This window comes from Anabrus simplex, chromosome 1, assembly GCF_040414725.1.
Source record: "Anabrus simplex isolate iqAnaSimp1 chromosome 1, ASM4041472v1, whole genome shotgun sequence".
Classification (NCBI taxonomy): Eukaryota; Metazoa; Arthropoda; class Insecta; order Orthoptera; family Tettigoniidae; genus Anabrus; species Anabrus simplex.
Window position 1 is genome coordinate 1159983494 of NC_090265.1, and position 25140 is coordinate 1160008633.

At 41.6% G+C, this 25140-nt stretch overlaps 1 protein-coding gene across 1 annotated transcript in view; it reads right to left on the minus strand.

The window, feature by feature from the left end:
• LOC136858343 (kielin/chordin-like protein) overlaps nucleotides 1–25140 on the minus strand; it is a 158486-nt gene that overhangs the window by 4227 nt on the left and 129119 nt on the right. The window contains exons 6-9 of the mRNA XM_068225538.1: nucleotides 19882–20013; nucleotides 17939–18070; nucleotides 14235–14285; nucleotides 6068–6209 (exon numbers count right to left, since the gene is read on the minus strand). Of these exons, the coding sequence (XP_068081639.1) occupies nucleotides 6068–6209; nucleotides 14235–14285; nucleotides 17939–18070; nucleotides 19882–20013 (457 nt within the window). The remainder of the gene's footprint in view (nucleotides 1–6067; nucleotides 6210–14234; nucleotides 14286–17938; nucleotides 18071–19881; nucleotides 20014–25140) is intronic.

Below are 25140 nucleotides of genomic sequence, written 5' to 3' on the forward strand. Positions count from 1 at the left end.
TTTTTCTTTGTGGCAGAGAAGGCTAAATTTACAGGAAGTTGCCTCTATTTTAGAGATAATGTTATGACCGGATTCACGGGTGCTAAATCTACTCTTGGAATAAAACACTTTCTTCCTGAAAGTGAGCCGGTCTGAATTTCTACATGAACGATATTTCCATATAGTTTCCGTAGATTCAACCTCATTCCATTGCACAAACCTGATTTATTAACTTCACTAACATCATCGCACACTAGGGAGTCATTCCTAATGTACGTTATTTGGTTACCTATGAAATTATTATGATCCTGTTTGTTGATAATGTTAACTTCATTCATTTTTATGAAAAGACTAGCAGAAGTACCCGTTCTTCGTACGGGTTATCAGAAACTGGCTTTAGTTACTCATACTATAGGTGTGAATGACTTAATTAGATATTTATATCACTGGTGTATTTACGTAAGTACTTAGCAATTATTTGTCATGTTTGGAATTATAGTTTATCTTCTTCTTTTCTTCATGGGGGCCTCTAAATATTAGTTCGTAATTGGCGTCGACCTCTAAGATCTTTTGCTACCATGTTTTTCCTTCATTCCCACCTAGATATACCTGCTCCCTTCACAAAGCTTCAGGTTTAGTGTAAGTATACTTCCGCTATATAGTACCACAAATATAAATGTTATTGAATGTATTTGTTTGATCCGAGATTTCGTAACTATTACAAATGGTCAAGGATATACGCGATGGACAAAAACTACTATAATTATAGAGAATTATAATTCGCAGGGCTTGTCACCCATGTCGCACATCATATAATGAATCTGAATATAATGTTGAGACATTTTTTCAAGTCAAGGGCGCACCATTTTGACAATTGTGTACAGTATATAGGTTGTTTTCATGGTTACAATGATCGTAAAAGTGGACCAAAATATCGGCACTAATAACATAAGTGATACTACTACTCCATAATTTGATAGAAAATAGTTTAAACTATAGGTAACAGACTCCGAAAAATGCTGAAACCTAAGCCAGTACGTAAAATTGGAGGCCCGTCAGCAACCGTTGGTCGCTGTACTACGGAGATCGGGGCTATTCTTTTTATACTTCACTCCCTTTCCATCCCCGCCCAAGGGAGTGCTATGAGCGTCTTACACAACAGTTTTACTTTTCCAGATAGTAAGTCATATGTGTATCAATTTTGGTTGGCAGCTATGCCCAAACGTACATGCATAATCTAGCTGCTGTAGAATCCTGGAGCTGACGTTGCCATGGTTACGGCTTTTCGTTTCTTTTTCCGATTCCTAGAGCAGGGGTAGTGTGGTTCCAATATCTCCATAACGGTTGGTTTTAATAATAATAATGTTATTTGCTTTACGTTCCACTAACTACTTTTTAAGGTCTTCGGAGACGCCGAGGTGCCGGAATTTATTCCCGCAGGAGTTCTTTTACGTGCCAGTAAATCTACCGACACGGGGCTGTCGTATTTGAGTACCTTCAAATACCACCGGACTGAGCCAGGATCGAACCTGCCAAGTTGGGGTTAGAAGGCCAGCGCCTTAACCGTCTGAGCCACTCAGCCCGGCGCGGTTGGTTTTAAGGCCTTAAAAAATGGTTTTCGGGCCCATACGGTTTACCGACTTTTGTTCTTTGCGTCAAGGGACGTACAATGAGCTTTTTCTCGTCCTTGTACGACAAATTCGATTTCGCCTATATTAGCCTATTATTTTAATATTTTTATGTCTCCCCCGTCGCCTCCCCCTCGAATTTTTTGAAAATAAAATACAGCCCATGTTTCTCACTGGCAATGTAGCTTTCTATAGATGAAGTAATTTTTAAAATCGGTTCAGTAGTTTTTGAGCCTATTCGTTACAAAGAAATATACAAATTTTTCCTCTTTTTAATATTAGCATAGAAGTATAGATTACATCCCTATACATACGGTTGCCGTCTGGAAGGGCATCCATCCGTAAAACAGGGTCCAATCCACATGTGCGACACAGCTCACTCCCGCAACCTCACAGGTGTGGGTAAAGCGATAGAAGAAGAAGATACTCATTTTAAAAATTCACCAGTTTTTAAAATCTTTTCAATCCTTTAAGTGGATGCTTTAATAAAAGTGTGTTCATTTTTAAAGGAAATTCCAAGTACCAATTTTAACAACTGTAACATCTTCCTTTTTTTGAGATATATGTATCTTCATATAAATAATTCAACTCCTTCCTCACTTCTTTTCACACACAACCCACCCTTAAGTGGATTTTCTGAAAACGAATATTTGTGTTCTTTTATTTTTAAAGTGGATTCCAAATATCAATTTTCATGTCTGTAACATGTTAGGTTTTGTGATATATTGTAGATAATTTCGCTGCTTTAGAATCCTGGAGCTGACGTTGCCATGGTTACGGCAGTTGATTTCTTCCTCCGATTCCTAGAGCAGGGGTAGTGTGGTGCCAATATCTCCGAAACGGTTTCTTTTAGGGCCTTAAAACATGGTTTTCGGGCCCGTAGGGCTTACTGAGTTTTGTTCTTTGCGTAAAGAGGATTAAATTGAGCTTTGTCTCGTCCTTATACGACAAATTCGATATTTTGCCCATATTAGCCTATTATTTTATATCTCCCCCGCCCCCCGTGCTCCCCACCACGAATTGTTTTGAAAATTAAACACAGCCTATGTTACTCAGTCACAATGTAGCTTTCTATAGGTGAAGTAATTTTTAAAATCGGTTCAGTAGTTTTTGAGTCTATTCGTTACAAACAAACAAATTTTTCCTCTTTATAATATTAGTATAGAAGAACCAGGTGAATGTCGTAGAATATTGTTTAAAATCCGGTTTTGTTGAATCTAGATAGTTCCATTGAGCCTAGTTTTCCGTTTCTGAGTTTTGGAAGCCCTTCTGTGAAGCTAAATCTTAATTTTTGAGCCATGTATTAGGATATTTAAAACTTCACTGGATAACAGCTGTTCGTACAATTTACGAACTTCATCATGTTTCTTAACAGCTGTTCTGTAACAGTGAGGAATTACTCCGAGGAATGTCGGAAGTCTGCACCAAGCAACCTAATTTTTCTATCGAAATGTGATTTGTTCTTCGTTATAAGTACCGGTAACTGAGCCCATGCTGAAATAGCGCAATGCGGAGCAATGGTTGCCTCGTCCCATTAGATTAGCTTAGCTTAGCTTGTCTTATTTACTCCTCTTCTTCTATCATTCTTATCTTAGACGTAGAGGTCTACGAATTTACAGTCATTGCAGTCTATTTCCTGTGAATTAAGTTTATTCAGTTCATTTTTCTCTAAATGTATCATTTTAGCTTCAATTGTTTGTTTCTATAACTGCATGTTTTATCTTGGCCACATTTGCATTTGTTTACTCTTTTTGTCTTTCTCATGGAGTTTTACTGCGTTCGATGATCGGTTCATGTGAAATTTATTGATTTGACACAGGACAACCTTTGACGATCCAATATTATTTTCAGGTGAGAGCTCACGCCTTCATGGACGTCATGTTCTCCCGATGGATTTCTGCTGACGTATTTCTGTAGACGTATAGCACGTTATTTTTTTTTGCTATTTGCTTTACGTCGCACCGACACAGATATGTCTTATGGCGACGATGGGATAGGAAAGGCCTAGGAATGGGAAGGACGCGGCCGTGGCCTTAATTAAGGTACAGCCCCGGCATTTGCCTGGTGTGAAAATGGGAAACCACGAGAAAGCATCTTCAGGGCTGCCGACAGTGGGGTTAGAACCTACTATCTCCCGATTACTGGATACAGGCCGCACTTAAGCGACTGCAGCTATCGAGCTCGGTGTATAGCACGTTAAGCCAAGACCAAAGCTGGAAGCTCCAAAGGAAAGAAAAAGCATTTTGTGGCCTAGAACACATCTCCCTCGGGAAAATATCCAGAAACAAATATTAAACATAATCTCCCAATAAATAATCACCAGATTCCAATTCACGAATTAAATCTATCATTTTTTTTTTTTTTTTTTTTTTACAATTGGCTTTACGTCGCACCGACTCAGATAAGTCTTATGGCGACGATATTAAATCTATCATTATACCGCGAGCAAATGGAGACGATATCTAATACCCGGACACTTAAATGCACAGAACACAATTATAGCCTATTGAATATTGAATTATTGTCATTTGCTATTATCTCTCTCTGTAATGTGAACACATCAACGCACGCAGCAGGATTTGGTTCAAACAAATGCCATTAAATGACGTTAATAATGTTATTTGCTCTAAAATGAAAACATCACTGCACTGAATGAGAAGCATTACGATTTTCTTCTGTCTGTTATCGCACTCAATAAGTGAAAAGTTCAAGTCAGAGAATAGAACTTGTTTCAGTCTTATGGCAATAGGTGACGTTATTGTTATTATGTGTAATAAAATGACAACCTCACCTGATTTAATGAGAGACATTTTGTCAAGGAAGACGCAGTCTTAGGAAATTTCATCTTAGGTGAATCATACCTGTATCATATAAACACCTACATCGAAGCATGAAAGATCAAATCTGTTAGGATGTCATTCCTCAAACTTGTATGCCAAACCTTGTTCCTTTACTCTACGGGGTCGGGTACGAAATGATATGAATTTCGTAGCTAGCTTTTACGACTGGGTGCTCTTCCTGACGTCAATTTCATCTGAGGACTTAATGAGATGAAATAAAAGACGTAATTTAAGATAGTAGGAAGGAAGATGGAGAAACCCGATGCCGGTGCAAAACCTACTCCTGTTTACTAACACCAAGTGTCTGCTCAAGTCTTTACGTACCTATCCGACGGACGAATTACTGGTAAGAGCGTCATAAGCCCTGATTGAATGCGAACACCGCGGAAAGATTTGGAATATAATCCAGGCTTTTGGCGGGCAATGTAGTTATTAGCAATTGTATACCATCACCATTCCTACCTTGCCAGCCAAAATTATGATGATAATTCTTTTTCGGCCAACGGGACTCGAACTGAATAACCTCGATGTTAGACCGTATACACTTCACGTCTTAATGATCAAGGCCATTATGCGGGATGCGCTTACTGAAGGACATAATGTGTTTGGTACCCCAGAATAGAGCAAATGATTCATTCATTTCACTGAAATATAACATTTTTCACTGAATAATTCAAGTACGATGGTGATCATTGCATTGCTCCTGTAACCCGTACCTGGTACTAGTTTAAGTCTCGGAAACGTTCCCGTTTCATCAATATATATGAATGTAAGGCAAAAAAGTCAGGATGTACGTAGTTCTACCTCATGGTGTTAGATATAGCTGTGTACGTACGTCATCATGGCGGATAAAATACAACAACTTCGCTGAAAGAAACGCATTTTTATTAATTATTTTATTCAATCCATTTACCCTCCAGGCTTGGTTTCTCCCCCGGACTCAGCAAGGAATCTCACCTCTACCTCCTGCTATGATGAACAGGGGTCTTGTGCGAAATATGAAGTTTGGAAGGGATAGGCAAGGAAGAGGAGAAGGAAGCGGCCGTGGTCTTAAGTTAGGTACCATTCCGGAATTGGCCTGGAGAAGAAGTCGGAAACTACGGAAATTCACTACTAGGATGGATGAGGTGCGAATCAAACCCCTTCTAATCGGTTGACCTCCCGAGGCTGATTGGACTCCGTTCCTGTCCTCATACCTCTTTTCAAATTTCGTGGCAGAGTCTGGAATCGAATCTGGCCCCGTTCCTGTCCTCATACCTCTTTTCAAATTTCGAGGCAGAGTCTGGAATCGAATCTGGCCCCCCGGGGGTGGCAGCTAATCACACTGACCTCTACACCACAGAGGAATTTGTACATTTTTTAAAAAATATACAAAAGTCGTGGTCGTCAGGGGCTCCTTGTATTTTACTTATAAAGAAGACAACCATCTCTTTCTAGTACCAATTTTAGCTGATGAAATATTCTCGTTTCTTCAATATCGCTCTGAATGGGAGACGGAATACGGATTTTATATATAGAGAGATTATTACCTATGAATATAATAAAACTTTAATTGTTTATCACGACGTACATTTAAATAGTGTTAAAAAGGCATGCACATTTCGAACGATAGAGACCCACCTTGAACACTGCTCATGAGGAGTCTGTCTGCAAGACACATGAGGGGGTGTGCTACAGCTGCAGATGACACACGGGTTGTCCGAAGGAGACAGTTGGTCACCCACGTTCAAACTCAGCAAGCCGAACGTACACTTGTCTGGAACTGCCAAGAAAATTTTCACCGTTATTATATGGTAACACCCACGTTGGGAAATAAGGTGCATTTTTCGTGGAAGTACAGAAAATTGTGTTGAATCTCTATGTAATTGCTATAGATAAAATTACAGAAAAACCATGTTATTTGTCAGGAAGTCTACTGAAGTAGGTCTGTTGCATTTAACCACTGTCTGACAACAGTATATGCCGGCATTGCATTGCACAATCTAAAGCAGGGCCTCTCAAACGCCCAAAATCTCACGCGTGCAGAGCGAGGCGCAAGAGCTCCGTGCACTGTGCATCGGTGCCGCTCGGGATAGCTCGGATCAACGCTTCGTCTCTTGGCCACTCGGCTAAGCTCGGCTCTACTCGGCTAAACTCGGCTCAACTCATCCCGGATTTGTAGCGCTACGGCGCAAGAGGGGCAGAGGGAGACAGGCGGAGCGAGCGAGAGAGGCGTGAGGAAAGAGAGAGTAAGCGCTATTGCTCCAAATCGAGGAGTGGGGGGTCTGCACTCTGGTCAACCAAGCCAAGTCGTCTTTTGCACCGTGCACAGTGCATGCACCACGCGCATGTACCCTGAGAGGCCCTGATCTAAAGCATAGGAAATGAATCACATCTACCAGAGTACACTGCTCAGCCGGTCATGTTGATACTCACAGTGTTTGATGTTCCTGGAGGAGGAATCATTTTTATTCTCCTTTCCACAGCTTTTCCCATTTAGCTGGGCCCGTCACTTCGTGTGGGTTAAGCCCAGTTTTATGGCAAGATAGCTTACCTTTCCGGAAGATAATCCTTTGTGGAGAGATGTACTGGAGTGCCGTATGGAAATGAGCAGCTGTGTATGAAGATGGACACAAACATCCAGTCTTGGACCCGGGGGAATAATTAAACGCTGCTTTACTCCCCAGTTTCTCTGGGAAGAAACATCCTGAACAGAAGGTAGTGAAAAGGCAGATCGACGGTTAGAGCATTGATATAACCCTTTCCCGCCCGCATTTTCACTCCGCTTATCCCCAGGTTTCAACCTATTATTTAGCAAAAACTGAAACAGACCGTATTGTTTCAGAAAAAGTTATATACAGTAAAAACTATTCATCACAATGAATTCAAATTTTCAATAACATTAGAAAATATACCATCACATCCATTTCTCTGTTTATTGTGTCATAATGTGTGTCGCCCCTCCTCGTGATACTCGACACAGAGACAGTCTGCATTTGTCGCATTCCCATGTTGCCTGAATTCCTCAAAACCAATAATCACGTGATTTTGGAAGTGGAATGATGCCCATGTATATAAGATTTTATTTCATCTGGGTGAGGGTCTTTCTATTCTGTTTTTATCTTACCGGAATGCGACTGTTTGAAGGCTGCATTGTTATATGCGCAATAGGCTATGTCACTGAATAGTTTTTCTCCTCCTAACATACGTAAAAAACAACCTCTTTCCACTAATACTCTTTCCCAATTATGCGCAGGTTCAACATCATCCATTTAATCATTCGGAGTAACGAGACGTAATATTTGTGTTACCTGAATTGCCGTGGCATCGCCATCAGGTCCGATTTATCGATATTCGCTTTCATTCATATCACTGTTATCAGTAGAATTATCTTCGTTGATACATTATTCACTCATTAAAAATTCACCTGCTGCCCTACTCAAGGATTCTGTGTCACTTTTTTCGCCCATGTTCAGCTCAGTTTCAATATACGCGATTCAATCCCGCCATGTTTACGGACGAAACAGATGACCGGCGCTCGCGGAAGTTCAAGACCGTTGCCTAGGCAACATCAAGACAGATTATCTCTCTTCCTTTATTCCCTAAGACTTGTAGATTGCACTGCGTGTTCATAAATGCCTTATAAACACTTCACTGATGAGAAAAATAAAAAAAACTATCGCACAGATCGTAGACGAATGCAGATAATGCAGCCGGGCGCTTTCGGGCGCTAAGGACCGGAAGGCTAAATGAACAGTCGGGCGCTTTCGGGCGCTAAGGGCCGGAAAGGGATAATCAGTCACTAGTCACTCCACAGGTGGTTCAGGTAAATGGAGGAAAGCAATCTGATTCAAGGCTGAAGTGGAAGTATGAATATGGCGGTCTGTAAGAGGACATATTCCTCAGCAAGTGGACTATTAGCCTAACACTGAAAATTGTCGCTTGAAGTGTGCAATGCGCCATGAGTTATACTGTGTAGCCTAAATATATTTGTTCCTTTAGGGCGAGGGTTATCTTTCAACTGAAGAATTTTGGTACGAACAATATTCTGGGTCTCATCATCTGGTGCCTTTAGGTCTATAAGAAAATAATTAAAGGGTCTGGCTTGAAGGAAAATGGCATGCACAAAGAAACACTTTCATCCCTTGAAGTACCTGTTAAAATATCGTCCTCACAATGATCTTCCTGTGTAACGTCCTTCCTCTTAGGCGAGTAGAGGTGCGTTTAAGTTCTTCATGAGCTTTATTGGCACTCCTGCTTCTAACGTAATGAAGACGGACACAAATATCCGCTGGTAGGCCAGGTGCAGAAACAGAATTGAGGAACTCAACTGTATGATAAATTGCACCGTCGTTGCTCACGACCGAGTTCAATGGTACGGTATTAACTGGCCTTCACTCGGAATTTGCTCCAATTCTTTTCAAATTTCCGTGACCTGTTCATATTTTAAAGCAGAAATGCGTCACGTATTTCGACCACAATAGACGCTGTGGATGTTTTGAAAAAAAATGCGAATTAAGGTACATTGAGACTGAATTATGTTCGTCAGTGATGCAGGAATGATAATATAATCATCACCAGAGCCCTGTAGTGTTCCGTTTCCAATTTTCAGTGGTATCTTGTTGAATTCTTCTTCTCCTTCGCCGCTGAGTTACATACGCATGTTGGTTGTGAGCAGTGGTGGCTGATAAATTCTCTGACTGGAGGGGTTTTAAACGCTCTTTAACTGTAGCCTTTCTATCACATTTATCCAGAGGAGAATTAACAGTTACCATAAAAAATCCAGCGGAAAATTTTATAATCATAGCTACTAAATGCTCCCTTAGACTAAGTTATTTAAAAGATTGAAAAATTCTAGATTGTCTGATGTCACTGTCTCATCGTTCTCACAAAGCACAAACTCAAATCTCCCCCAAATATTAAATGCGTCAATCGATTAACAAAGAACCTCGCTAACTTGAGCCAATTCTTACTTCAACGACCGTGATGATGCAAAGGAAATTGACAAATACCAACATGAAAATAGATATAATTATTATCCTTTTCAAGTACAAAATGACGCATTTCATTCTAGAGAGATCGTTAAATTAATTAAATTGTTTTGTGACTGGTGGATGTGTCCGCCTCTGTGGTGTAGTGGTTAGTGTGATTATCTGCCACCTCCAGAGGCCCAGGATCGATTCCCGGCTCTGTCACGAAATTTGAAAAGTGGTATGAGGGCTAGAACGGGGTCCACTCAGCCTCGGGATGTCAACTGAGTAGAGGTGGGTTCGATTCCCACATTAGCCATCCTCGACGTGGTATCCGTGGTCTTCCACTTCTCCTCCAGGAAAATGCCGAGATTCTACCGAACTTCAGGCCACGGCCGCTTCCTTCCCTGGTCCTTGTCTATCCCTTCCACTCTTCCCCATTCCCCCGCAAGGCCCCTGTTCAGCATAGCAGGTGAGGCCGCCTTGGCATGCACTGGTCAGCCTCCCCAGTTGTATCCCCCGACCCAGAGTCTGAAGCTCCAGGACACTGGCCTTGATGCGGTAGAGGTGGGATCCCTCGCTGAGTCCGAAGGAAAAACCAACCCTGGAAGGTAAACGGATAAAGAAGAAGACTGGTGGATGTCCTGACTTGAGGAGGGCTCCGCCTCAGAGCCCATGATGGTACACCGCCACTGGTTGTCAGAAAAAGCCTCTAAGTTTACGGCTTTTCTTTTATTCTTTTCGTGTTTTTTCACAATTGGTTTTACGTCCTACCGACACAGATAGGTCTTATGGCGACGATGGGATAGGAAAGGGCTAGGAGTGAGAAGGAATTGTCCGTGGCCTTAATTAAGGTAAATTCCCAGCATTAGCCCGGTGTGAAAATGAGAAACCATCTTTAAAGCTGCCAATAGTGGGGTTCGAACCTACTCTTTCCAGAATGCAAGTTCACAGCTACGCGTCCCTAACCGCACGGCCAATTCGCTCGGTAAAAGTAGGTTCATCTTCGGCGAAGCTTCCACTCGACCAGTCCTCGTCTTACATTTTACAACTGACAATGGGTGTCCCCAATTTCTTCTTTGCAGAGAGGTTGTTCCTGTTGGCGAGATAACTCGCTTCGTGGCGCGCCATGCACACTTCAACCCACGGGAAGCTTTAGGACAGCCAATGCATTTGGACCGCTAAACTTACCACTACATTTAAATTGCATGAGAGCGGCGGGGGTCAGAATTTACTATTCCACCTCTCTTTGTTTTAAATAATTCTTCCATAATATTAACATAAGCAACGGTAGAACGCAGGAAATAAGCAGAAAAATTAAAATCTAAATACCTCAGTTATCATTGGTCGTAAAATAAATTTGTTTACGACCTACGCCTGTTTTAGTTACTAAGTTGAAATGGGGAGGGGGGTAGTTCGTATTTAGGATTAATTTTGGAATCATGCATGCCGTTACTGACTTTGCGGTTCTTCGCTGGAGTGTTCGAAGGTGTCCCACCATCAATGAGGTGGCTTGTTCAGTCGTACATTCAAGCGCATAGTGGACGTTTTGAGCACTTTTTGTATTAGGATGCAGCATCCCTGCGGGTACACCAACATGGCGACAGCTACTCGACCTGGAGTGTACCAGGCAAGATTACTAATATTTACCGACAAATTTGTAAAGTCTGCAATACGTAAACGATCCACCGTATGATATAATTATGTTCAAGGGGGCATTACTTCCCACATGCTTGGAAATATCCCTATCAAGATTTCAGAGCTCTGAGCTAAACCGAATCACATTTATTGGCAAAAAAATTCGTAGATATGATTTATATGAGGGCTTGGAATTTCAAAACTGATCCGATGTTATTGCACACTAGCGCCGTGCAATGAATTAGTCCGAGATCATTCCGTCCGTACTTCTACAGCTCAGGTTGTTTGGTCAAAGAACGAGTCTGCTGCTAGATCGGAGGCAGACTCATAAATGAGCGAGTCCGAACAGACTCGAACCAGATTCATTGGTACTCAACACATTGGGCGATATTTGAACAGCGGGCTGTGTGTATCAACCAAAACTCGAATATCGTTGACAAATTTGGTATACCAGAGCACTCAATTGTTCAGTCACTTGGCAGTTGAACAACCTGCGAGTCGTTGCTATGTTTCTGCTATGCAGTGGCTGTACAAGAAAGATGTTTGGAGAACCAAGTCATATGGTATCAGTGTAGTAATGTGTGAAACACTTGAACTTTAGATTTTTTGAGCTGCTCGATCTGTCCAGACTCGTTTCCACTCATGGTTGTCAGACAGCATAAACAGTTTGGTAGACTCACTTGTTCAGCGAAGTTGAGTACATTTTCGAGTTTGGTTCTTTCAAATACTCACTGAACACAGTGCTTAAGCAGGAAATTCTGAACCAGTCTGGACGAACAAGTCTTGCAAATGAATTTGAGCAATTCTACACGTCGTTTTGCATAGCTATATTGTCCACACATTCCAGGTGAAATAAATAATACTTCAATACAGGCACCTAGCCCATTACGTTTTTGTCCGTGGTACTTACTCAGGTCGGTGGAGAACAGTTGTGATTCGTAATAAAACAAAGATGCCCATTGATGTGAATTTCGAACCATTTTACAGGGGTATTTACATCCGTTCTGAAAAAATGAAATATTTAAGGAATCTTCTCCCTTATTTGAAGCCAGAGAGTGAGGGGTTTTATAATAATCTTGCAACTGGGAAGAAAAGCACAAAGCAGGGGTTGAGCTGATGCAGTCTGATAATAGCAGTGGAAACGACGAGTTCCTGACATGTTAACTCTAATGTCTATTTTGAATAATGAGTGATCAATACGTTTACTGTGATGTTCTTACTTGGAAGAGAGTCATGAAAATGAAAAAGTGTAAAGGCATTATTTTTGTGTGTAAAAACACTGAAACATATCAGTGATAATAATACGGCTGTAACATTGTTATGTTGTCAATTAATTCAACTTTTTCCATTTCCCAGCCTTAAATGCTTTCCTACAAAAACAGTATTTGTCATGACGTAACGAACTTTATGATTTATTTGGATTCAGTTGCTCTGTAATATATATATACAGAAAACCTCTACAAATATTATGTCATATCCTTAATATTTGGTGAAAAAATGTAAATCCATTGAATAAAAACTAACGGTGCCAGACAGTTAATCGCTCTCTCAAAAAGTTCACGAAATGTGACAAGGGCTGTTTTTGTTATGAACCCCATCAATTGTCTGAGGATCTATCAGAATCCTAGTTTTAATTGTTTGTGTAAACATTAACAGTCACACGTAACACTGTTTTAACAGGATCTAGTTACACATGATTCCACTACCAAATACAATTCAATATCAATAACGAAGAGGCAATAATATACACTGACTGACAGAGCAAATGCAACACCAAGAAGGAGTGGTCAGAACTTTATGCCAATTGCAGGGTAGACTGACGTCACTGAGGTATGCTCATGATGTGAAATGCGCCGCTGTGCTGCGCACGTAGCGAACGATAAATGGGACACGGCGTTGGCGAATGGCCCACTTCGTACCGTGATTTCTCAGCCGACAGTCATTGTAGAACGTGTTGTCGTGTGCCATAGGACACGTGTATAGCTAAGAATGCCAGGCCGCCGTCAACGGAGGCATTTCCAGCAGACAGACGACTTTACGAGGGGTATGGTGATCGGGCTGAGAAGGGCAGGTTGGTCGCTTCGTCAAATCGCAGCCGATACCCATAGGGATGTGTCCACGGTGCAGCGTCTATGGCGAAGATGGTTGGCGCAGGGACATGTGGCACGTGCGAGGGGTCCAGGCGCAGCCCGAGTGACGTCAGCACGCGAGGATCGGCGCATCCGCCGCCAAGCGGTGGCAGCCCCGCATGCCACGTCAACCGCCATTCTTCAAAATGTGCAAGACACCCTGGCTGTTCCAATATCGACCAGAACAATTTCCCGTCGATTGGTTGAAGGAAGCCTGCACTCCCGGCGTCCGCTCAGAAGACTACCATTGACTCCACAGCATAGACGTGCACGCCTGGCATGGTGCCGGGCTAGAGCGACTTGGATGAGGGAATGGCGGAACGTCGTGTTCTCCGATGAGTCATGCTTCTGTTCTGTCAGTGATAGTCACCGCAGACGAGTGTGGCGTCGGCGTGGAGAAAGGTCAAATCCGGCAGTAACTGTGGAGCGCCCTACCGCTAGACAACGCGGCATCATGGTTTGGGGCGCTATTGCGTATGATTCCACGTCACCTCTAGTGCGTATTCAAGGCACGTTAAATGCCCACCGCTACGTGCAGCATGTGCTGCGGCCGGTGGCACTCCCGTACCTTCAGGGGCTGCCCAATGCTCTGTTTCAGCAGGATAATGCCCGCCCACACACTGCTCGCATCTCCCAACAGGCTCTACGAGGTGTACAGATGCTTCCGTGGCCAGCGTACTCTCCGGATCTCTCACCAATCGAACACGTGTGGGATCTCATTGGACGCCGTTTGCAAACTCTGCCCCAGCCTCGTACGGACGACCAGCTGTGGCAAATGGTTGACAGAGAATGGAGAACCATCCCTCAGGACACCATCCGCACTCTTATTGACTCTGTACCTCGACGTGTTTCTGCGTGCATCGCCGCTCGCGGTGGTCCTACATCCTACTGAGTCGATGCCGTGCGCATTGTGTAACCTGCATATCGGTTTGAAATAAACATCAATTATTCGTCCGTGCCGTCTCTGTTTTTTCCCCAACTTTCATCCCTTTCGAACCACTCCTCCTTGGTGTTGCATTGTCACTGTCAGTCAGTGTACATAGTACTGGCTGCAAACGTTGCTTAGCTTACCGTTAGGTGGTGATGACGTCGAAGCTGGGATCACCGAATCATCCCCTACAGCTGAAAGATAAGAGAGAAATTTGATCATGTTATATATTTATACAGGGTGTTTAAAAAATGGGGGGCATAATTTCAGGTATGTATTTCTTATATTTAGACAATCAAAATAGTTCATTACAACATGTGTGCGGAAATGCTTGATTTCCGAGTTATGGCCTTCACAACACTGAACTTAACCGGAACGTCTTTCTTCCGCAGGTCATTACAGAAGATGTTCAAAATGTCCACCTCCTGCTTGAATACAGACCTCACATCGATGTCTCATTGACATGGATCGAATGTGTCCTGATCGATGGATAGGTAGAGGTGGCCCGATTGGTTGGTCTTCACGCTCATCTTATCTGAACCCTCTCGTTTTCTACTTGTGGGGCAATTTAAAATCATCGGTGTATTCGTCTCCGGTGCCTGATATGGAAACCCATCGGAATCGAATTGTGGCATCGTGTGAGGACATACGCAATACTCCTGGAGTTTGGGATCGTGTTCGCAGGTCAATGAGACATCGATGTGAGGTCTGTATTCAAACAGGAGGTGGACATTTTGAACTCTTTCTGTAATGGCAATAACCTGCGGAAGAAAAACTTTCCGGTGAAGTTCAGTGTTACGAACTCCATAACTCGGAAGTGAAGCATTTCCGGACACATGTTGTAATGCACTATTTTGATTGTCTACATGTAACAAATGCATACCCAAAATTATGCCCCCTATTTTTGAAACACTCTGTATACAAGTGTGTGTGCGAGTGTGTGCCAACTTGATTTTGACCCCTGACTACAGTAAATTAGTCCTTTATCCATCCTTACAATATCCTCATTAGTCCAGCGGCGGCATTATGCTGCTTATTTTACATATATAGCCTATCTCGTCAACTCATTTGCAATCAATCGACTATGAGAAGAATATTCCAGGTGCGAAACAACTCCTGGTGTTTGGTCCTTTTGACTTAACAGAGTAATGGAATCTATAGGCTACATTTGTGAGCAACGTACAAATACTGACTTCGAGCGAAGAGAAAACTTGCGAATGTAGTAGATATGTGCAAAGATGGTAGGAGAATGCACTGCAGCGTCGGAATAGGAGAAGCCAGGTGAATGAGAAGGATAACCAAAATAATATGAAGCATCAAAGTACAGCTAACACCCGATTATCGGGTTTGCAGGTGTACCCCCTAGGTTTGCTGTATTATTATTTTTATGTTATATCCTTTATTTTTTCACAGCATTTTGAACGCGTGTGAACTGTGCGCCTGAAATTCGAGCGTGCCTCTCGACTACACGGGTTTTGGCGGCACGCTTTGTTGGAGAACTAAACACTAAACAATGTACTATATAGCAGTTCTTTGTTGGTGTTTTGTGACAGCAATCACGGCTTCTAAGATAAATAATGTGCTTTTAATTTCAAACAAATTTTAAATTAATTGAAAAGTTAGAGAAAGGATAATCTGTAAATAAATTAGCAAATGATTATGGTATTTGTGTTCAGACAGTCAGATACATTAAAAATAGCAAGCAGGAGTTCTCAGAATTTGCGTTTTGGACCTCAAGTGTTTTATAACAACAGACGTTGTAAGTCATTTTTTATTGATAAAGTAGTTATTGAATGTGTTCACTGTTTGAGATTATTGCATTTTCAAACAGTATTGTATGTTCTGTATTATTAAAAGTTTGCACAAAATCGTACTATCCGTGTTTTTAGTTATCCGTGCAAATCTTCCCGGTGATTAGCCCGGATAATCGAGAGTTTTTCTGTACTAAAGTTAGAAGTGTGACTTATTGAAGGACAATAACAAGAGATCAACATACGTGAAACGATTATCGAAATATTTACTACGAGTGTTCGATTTATAATATTCCTGTGAAATGTTAACCCTGAGTAACTGAGAGAGATATTGGCGCCAAATAGTCTACTGTGATACTTATAATAAATTGAATTGTCGTTTTTATTTTTACCTCAGAAACTTAAGGAACTGAAAATCATTTGATGGCGCCAAATTTTGGTGAAAAGTTTAATGCAATGCTACAAGCGAAAAATCGATTATCAAAATCAAATTCCAACAACTTCAGCGTGTGAAATGTTTATAGAATAATACGCGGAATTCACCATACAGACTTAAAGTGATTGAGAACTCATGTAAATTGTCTCAAAATAATGTGTTCTCAAAATGTTATATTAGTCCAGTAATGCTTGCACAGTAGTACATCTATTTCTGAATTGAAACGGCAGTTGGAAGTCAAATATTTCAGAGTTGTTTAAATTACCTTATAACGCAACGTCAGGAGAGACACCACAGTAGCAGAGGTGCCGCGGGAGTGTTAATGCACTTAACTATAATTAAATGGCACCGCCGATCGTGTAGCGGGTTTGGTTCCATCAGCACACTCTCCACTAACTCAGCCGATGGCAGTTACGCGGCGAATAAGGTATAGCACGGGAATAAAGTGAAAATTTGTATTGAGAACAGTGTTGATATTTTTCCTTGAGACATGTTTAAGATATTTACTCCTCAAACACAGTCGTCGGGATTTGATATAAATTTTGTGGGTTGATGCTTACCTCTAAACATGGGCGCTCGCAATGGGGGGCAAAGAGGGGCGCTTGCACCCCCTTGGAATTCTATAAAGGTTGATGTTCAATTGTTTAATGTCATACCAGATTATTTTATAAAATGAACTTAATGACAGTCATCTAGCATCTGTTATAACCGTAAATTTCTTTAAACAATTTAATGTTGCTGACGTTATATTGCTTTTATATTCAAGAAAATTGTTAATGTGCCCCTAGCTGGAAAAGATCCTGCGGGTGCCCATGTCTCTAAACATGTATGTTGACGCGTATTTCCACTAACGATGGACAGCATACATCTATCCTGAATCTTTCTTTTAAGGTTAGGATAGGTGCCTTTCTTAAATAAAGGATAAGAACCACATATTTCTCCCTCTAATTTGTAATATTTTGTAGCTTGACGTTTTATAGCACTTTGAAATATTCTAAACTCTAAATCATGTTTGATAAAATTTCAAAAATAGATCATTAAAATTTAATTTATATTGATGAAACTATTAACATTTTTGGAGAGCAATCATAATTTTGAACGTTTTCTTGTGAATATCTTATATTTCAGAAAATTAGTTCCATTTCACATCGGAATCTTATAGGATACAATGCCCAAATGTCACAATTCGTTGCATGAAACATGCAAATTGTATGTTGAATTCCGCGTAATTCGTTGAGGGAACATGTGACACAGAAAACACCAGAAAAAAGGAAGTTGCACTTTGAGGCATCTGAACTGGTATTGTGGCAACTCTCCTCTCATGTGTTTAAATTGTCAAAGTGCATCATTTTACTTTTGTAAGGAAAGTAGCAAAACTACTATCACTGAACTAATTTCTGGAAATGTAGTTATCATGCTCTTGTATGCATCTGATAAATAATAAATAACACGTTGAAGGTTAATTTTGATGACAATGAGGCCATGCAAATTAAACGTTCATAGAATTTACAAAATGATATTTGTTTTACAAAAACATACAAAACTGCAGCATCTCTCTTATTTTTGCCGTCCAGCTGTATCAAAGTAGGGAGTGTGAATAGTATTTGTGGATGTGAATTGTAGGCGTATTTCTAATCAGTGTTACGTGCAGTATACTCACGACATCTCCAGTCAACTGGACAGCAGACCTCATCCCCGTAGTAGATGGGCGCACAGCCGTCCAGCAGACGGTCACCATAATGGAGCTCCAGGTCACAGCTCAACTCTCTACACCAGGGGCCATCCAACGTGCCTGAAAACATACAAGAGCCAGATAATATTGAAAATTATTTATCTATGTAATGAGAATGATAATGATGCTATTAGTAAATTACGCTATAAACAATTCTACATACTCCGCACCAAAGCCTGTACTATTATTAACCATCAAGAAGTTTGCACATCAACACATCCTTTAGGAACACTGGTCGGATATCAGTCTGAAACGCGAAGTTCTTTTGTCATATTGTCGAATATTATGAAGAAGTAATAACGAAGCCCAAGTATTGTCCTTTGTGGAGATTAGTGAGTGGCTTATCATTATCATTAAGCATCAGGGCATAGAACAGGTGCACTTCACTTTTTGCCTCAGGGTATTGGTTGAATAATGACTATGAGAGTCCTGATATACAGCCTATAATTCGCTGTTGATGGTTTGATTATCACGAAGACAGTTAATGTACACTATAGCTCCTATTTCTCCAACAGTGGTTGTCCTCTGCTTTTCTGCAGAAAGTATCATATGGAATGCCCTTGATTCCAAACGTTAGTCAGAACACTACACAGAGTCAGTCTCCTCTAAACATCTCCGGCAGATTTAGCTCGTTTTCAAACAATGGAAACAATGGCAATCGTACCTTGATATCAAGCGCATGAGTGGCATGTTTTATCTCACCCGAAATCCAGTCACCTCCTAGGTGTATCACTCACTGACTTGGAACGGATGTAAAAATAAACAGCATATCATCCAATATTAAAACATTTTAGTCTCGATCAATACTGACCACCAACAGCAAGAAATCGTGCACAAAATTATGCAAAGAGCGTTTAAAACGTTGGGTGAATGGTACCGAAACACAAAGAAAACAGGAGTTATAAACAAAACACAGTACCTTAAAAGTACTCTCCATTGGTCACATACACTTCCGTTAACGTCCGTACAGTTGTCGGAAATCGGCACAAGGCATCTTTTGGAATCGATCCAAGTACTGAAGGACATCTTTGGATACCCGGAATGTCAGCAAAATTTGTGCCTTCCAGGATTTCCTTGAGGCCGCGAAAGAGAGAGAAGACTGCAGATGCCAAATCCGGGAAGTACGGTGCTATTTGACGGTCAATCCGGAAGTTGTGCATCATCAAGTGTGTCCTGATCATCCCAAAAGCGTTTTTACCTGTTGTAAACACATGTTATGCTTACGACTTCCGTTATGTACACTTGCACTAACATCACATTCGACTGCGTCGCCATTTTTCTCAATTTATAACAATTATTTACCTATATTCTCCATTGCATTATGGTTTGAGTCTGCATACACACTGCGTTCGACTGGCCGCAGTATAACAAGCTGCTTCAGATCCGTGCGTTCAATGCTCGCTATTCACATGCGCATGCACGCAGTATATGATGCCATTGCGACATCGGGCCATTCACCGTACTTCTTAGACGCTCCTTGTATTTCAAGTATAATAATAACTACATTGTGCGATGATTTTGATGGTCAAATTTTAAACTAATGACTTACTTTAAAATAAATGAAGAAACCATGGTTTTTTGCTAATGATTCTAAACTTACAAAACCCTCACAAAAATGTATGCTTAAATGTTGAAAATTCTGAACGTGGTTTCTTCTTACAGATTGGTGTTCCATATTCTTACCGTATACTGCAATTGAAATCGAGGTTAAAAATTTAATTCTCGGAAAACTATTTAATACATTAGACACATTATTTAATTGTTTATAGAAAGTGGTCGTTACAATTAATCTTATGGTAATGACCGACGTAAGAAACTAAAGTGAAGTTTAATGGAAGGAGTGGAAATGAAGGAATGACTCAACCACTTACCATTGAATCCCTGCTGACAGAGACACGATTTGCAGTGGCTATCATCAGAATATATGTTCTGCCCCTCTACGTATATCTTGCCACCGTAATGGCATTCGAATAGAGAAGACGACATATTTCCTCCAGAATCTTCTGAAAGAAATTAAATTATGCACATATCTCATAAAAATGTTCCTGTGTGACTATCAGTACATTACACTGGTCATTATCTTACAAATTACACTGGTTATTATCTTACAACTGTAACTCTACCTAACCGTGATCTTGGAATATTTTCCACCCCTTTGTGCAATACTGTTTTGTGTCTTCTTCTTCTTCTTCCTCTTCTTAATCTGTTTTCCCTCCAGGGTCGGTTTTTCCATCGGACTCAGCGAGGGATACCACCTATACCGCCTCAAGGGCAGAGTCCTGGAGCTTCAGACTCTGGATCGGGGTTACAACTGGGGAGGATGACCAGTACCTCGCCCAGGCGGCCTCACCTATGCTGAACAGGGGCCTTGTGAATGGATGGGAAGATTGGAAGGAATACACAAGAAAGAGGGAAGGAACCGGCCGTGGCCTTAAGTTAGGTACCATCGCGGCATTTGCCTGGAGGAGAAATGAGAAATCACGGAAAACCACTTCCAGGATGGCTGAGGTGGGAATCGAACCCACCTATACTCAGTTCACCTCCCGAGGCTGAGTGGACCCCGTTCCAGCCCTCGTACCACTTTTCAAATTTCATGGCAGAGCCGGGAATCGAATCCGGACCTCCGGGGGTGGCAGCTAATTACGCTAACCACTACACCACAGAGGCGGACTTTGTTTGTTCTACCACATATAAATGAAAATTCTTGCATGAAGATTGCAAATACTCCATAAGATATGCTTACTATATGTGTTGTACTCTAAAGTAGGTATGAGAAAATCTTGAATCGGAAATGATAATAATAAGAAGAATCATATGACCTCGGTTACCGAGGTATTGGTTCCTTTGTGTGGTACCAAACAAGTTCGATATTCCAGTTTTGCTGCTATCTGGCAAGGGAAGCGTATTTCTATCGGAAGTTTCCTATGGCTGAGTTAATTTAATTTTGTCGGTAACACTGAGAGTGTAACTGGAGATGTTTAAATTGCTACCAACAACGACATGAAGTACCACGTCCTTCAAAAATCCACTGCCTCAATTCGGAACGAAACTTCAAACTTGAAATCATCAACTACTTAACCACTGAAACAGTTTGTTGAATCACTACTAAAGTAATCTCCAGCCATGAAGTACACTCTGGCTGGGTCGTTTTCGTTTCTTCCTTTTCGTCTCCCTCTACGCTAAACTTCAGTGGATGCGAGATAAATAAGTGAGTACGCCTATTACTTCACAGGCAATGTCTGCTGTACCTCACGACTCCTTCTGAACTGTTGTGCGGGTTGTTTACTGGAAGTGAAATTGGCCTCAGCAGCATTGAACCATCCTGTTACATGTTCAAGGTACAATATTGGATTTGAGCCAAGAGGTGCTGGTGTTGTTCATCCTCGCGGCTAGATCTAAGCGGGAGAGGAACAGACATAGCGGAGGATAAAGTACGAGTCTAGGCAAATTGACAATGTACATTGAAATCGACATAACTCCAAGTGCAATATCAGAGTAAAAATGTGCAAGTTACAATTGTAAAACTAAAGGTGTCCAGTTATCCTTTCCTTTGGAGAAGAAAATGAAATCACTTTAAATACATCCCAGAATTGCTACATAAATGACAACAATATTGTGTTTAATTTGAGGCTAGGACACCGAGGTATATCATCAAAGGATTCTGTAGTATATTGGTACCGCGAATTAAAATTGCATTTAACTAAAAGGATCTCAGTAATGTGTCACAATACTATACTCGCCGGGCTGCAAGTGTTGGCCAGTAAGACAAAACGGTCTTCTGTCTCGGGACTTCGGGTTTCACCTCGGCTCAGTATGATCTAGTAAAAAATTCGGGACTAGTAGATTCGTATTAAATACGACACTGTTGCATTTCGTTTTAATTCGGTGAACACGAGAAAGAAATAATCCAATACTCTTATATGCAGTGAATGAAAGGATACATTACATAGTATAAGAACAGAGCTATGTCATCATAGAACGATCGAAGGTCATTAACACTGTTGTGACAAGAGTCATCGCCTTACCGTGCATCTATGATGATGATGATGATGCTTGTTGTTTAAAGGGGCCTAACATCGAAGGTCATCGGCCCACCGTGCATCTATATCCTAGCGAGAGTTTGCTGTAAAAAATTGTGTAATACATGTACACATTTAACGAGTTGCGTAACATTTTCTGACAACGGAAGCTTTCAGATCTCCAGACGGAAATTGAGACGCCGACACGGGGATGACAAAAATACACAAGTAAAGTTTGAAAGAGAAGAAAAAGTTTTTAAAACGTATAAAATGGCAATGTATTCACGAAAGCTCTTCCACGATCAATGTAAAAGTAAACTGTGTCGTATAAACCAAAAATATCAATTTTTGAGTAACGTAGTGCCTTCTTATTATTTTTCATTCGTTACGGCCTCTGTAGGACCATGATCAACTTTTTAAGGTTTGGGTTTTCTTTTGTCTGTCCCGGATACTTTTTCACCCTCTCCATCCTTCTCTCCCGTTCTTCAGCTGATATTTTCAGTATCCTCTTCTCTTGTCTCTCACACTGGTGCTTTCCTATACTATCCCTCCGCCTTTTTCTGTCACTGAGCTCTGGCATATTGGTTGGTGAATACTTACTTCTCCAGTTCTTTGTCCCTTCCACCATGGTCTCCATCTCAGTCCTGTCCTCCCAGAGTTCGATAACTCTCTTAGTTCCCCTCTTTCCTCTCGCCCTACCCGTTGTCTCCCATGTTGGTCTAGCCATTCTCTCCATATCCATCCTTATACCACGTCCAGCAAATCTTGCTCCTTTGAGTTTTATTTCTTCGTATATCGTCTTCATGTTTCTGTACAGTTTGTCCCTAGATCTTCGTTCCCATCTTTCACCTTCAAGTTTAGGTCGAGTATCTTTCTCAGAATGTACCTTTCCTCTTTCTCCAGTTGCTCTGCCCCATGCCTTCCTAGTGTCATCGTCTCGGCCGCGTACAGTACTGCGTTCTCCACTGCTGTCGTGTAATGCCTGAGCTTTGCGTCTGTTGATATATTCGTTTTATTGTACACTTCTCTGGTCTCAAGGTTGGTAGTCCTAATCATTTTCACCCTCTCTGTTATCCCAACACTACTCCTCTTCCTTCGTCTTTACATATTCTCCAAGGTACTTAAACTTTTCTACCTTCTGCGCGGTGCTTTCTGCTGTTTTCTAATCACCGGTGATTTTCGGAGTCCTAGTCTTTTCGTAGGCAATCTGTAGCCCTACACTTCTCGCTATCTTTCTCATGTTGTTGAGTTGTTCCTTTGCAGCTTCTTCCGTCTCGCATTCTTTAGCTATGTCGTCTGCAAATACTAGGCAGTCAACCTGTGCTCTGTTATCCTGTTATCTACATATAAACATTAAAATTATAACAAAACATCAGTTTATTCGCAGATCACGACATCATGAGCATTCATGCCAATATTTCACAGACGATCGGTTTCATCTTGGGTTACTTCTCGTCTAAATAGTCCAACATAGCCAGTAAGTCCTTCCTCTCGGTGTCGCTGATGTCCGGACTTTTTCCGAGAGGCTGGATGGACGGTATGTTTGTTGTGGGATTGTGGGATCGTCCTTGTTTTAATATGTTGTGGTCCTTCGACACCCATTGAATGATCGCCTTGTTTGATTAGTGGTAACTCAGCTCTCGAAATCGTTATCCATGACAGGGTGGAGATTTGAGAGGCGGAGTGACTTTTATGAGCGAAGTCAGAAAATCCTCCTTTGTCATAGAAACAACTTTAAATAGTAAGGTAGGTAAGGGATATTCTGCCCGAAGGCAGGTCCGAACCTCCGCAGAGGTGTTCCTGAGCCGGAGTTTACGTGCGGTAGGGTGGCCAGTTCCTTTCTGCTCCTCCATTCCCTTAGCCCCCCCCCCCCACCAACAGTGCGTGGCAACCCATCCATCTCCTGACCACGCCCAATGTTGCTTAAAAAGTAAGAAATGCCTAGTATTTCCGACCATCACTAGGAGATCCTCCGGAACAGCTGTTAAACAATATTCCTCTTTTCGATTACTTCGAAGGAGCGATTATGTGACATGCAGGAGTTCAGATACTAACAATTTAATGTTGATGGCATCAAACTATTGTTATTTTCCAACAAGGTACAGTATCACCATGAAAACTTTACAATTCTTGTTGTGCCTGACGCAGTTGTCACGTCATATAGTCAAACATGTATTCATTGTGATATCAGGCGTCATTACTTCCAGAACACAAGAAGCAATCTCACTTCCCCTGCGTCCGGCAATCCCCTCATGTCACATGCGGAGTAACCGTAAAAATGAAATGGCGTATGGCTTTTAGTGCCAGGAGTGTCCGAGGACAAGTTCGGTTCGCCAGGTGGAGGTCTTTTGATTTGACTCCCATAGGCGACCTGCGCGTCGTGATGAGAATGAAATGAGGATGAAGACGGCACATATACCCGGACCCAGTGTCAGCGAAATTAACCAATTATGATTAAAACTCCAGACCCCGCCGGGAATCGAACCCGGGACCCCTGTGACCAAAGGCCAGCACGATAACCATTTAGCCATGGAGCCAGAGAGAGTAACTGTCCCCACAGAGCACGAGGCCAAATTTCGTGGACTCAATTCAAGTGCCATCTTATGTTGCTCGTAGGAACTACACTATTCTGATTGATTTACTGTTCATTCAATGCTATCGTCCTGACAGTTTACTGTTTTTTTCCATGAAAGAAGAAACAAAAACGAAAATTCGATATTTTGTGACTTACTGTTTTCTCCATGTCGGCGGCTCAATTGTCATGAAATTTGCCGGGCCTGACAAGCGAGAGGCGAAAGTAACTGGTGTAATGTGCGTCATTTCGTCATCATCCACAAACCATAAAACAAGGCATATGGAGGTAGGACACACGACTGTAATGTTTAGAGTCATACCGTGCAAGATACACTGTGACCGAGGGCTATGATTTCATTATGTAATACTGAGAATCCCTGGCAGGTATTCTGCCTCGTGTACATTGACTGTTGAGTCGGCAGCCTGATTCAGGGCATGGGTCTGTCCCTATGCTAACGAAACTGTATCTGTAATATGTGTATACTACTGCATGTTTATCAAAATGGTTTATAACCCTTATACTGTGGTGGATGAGAT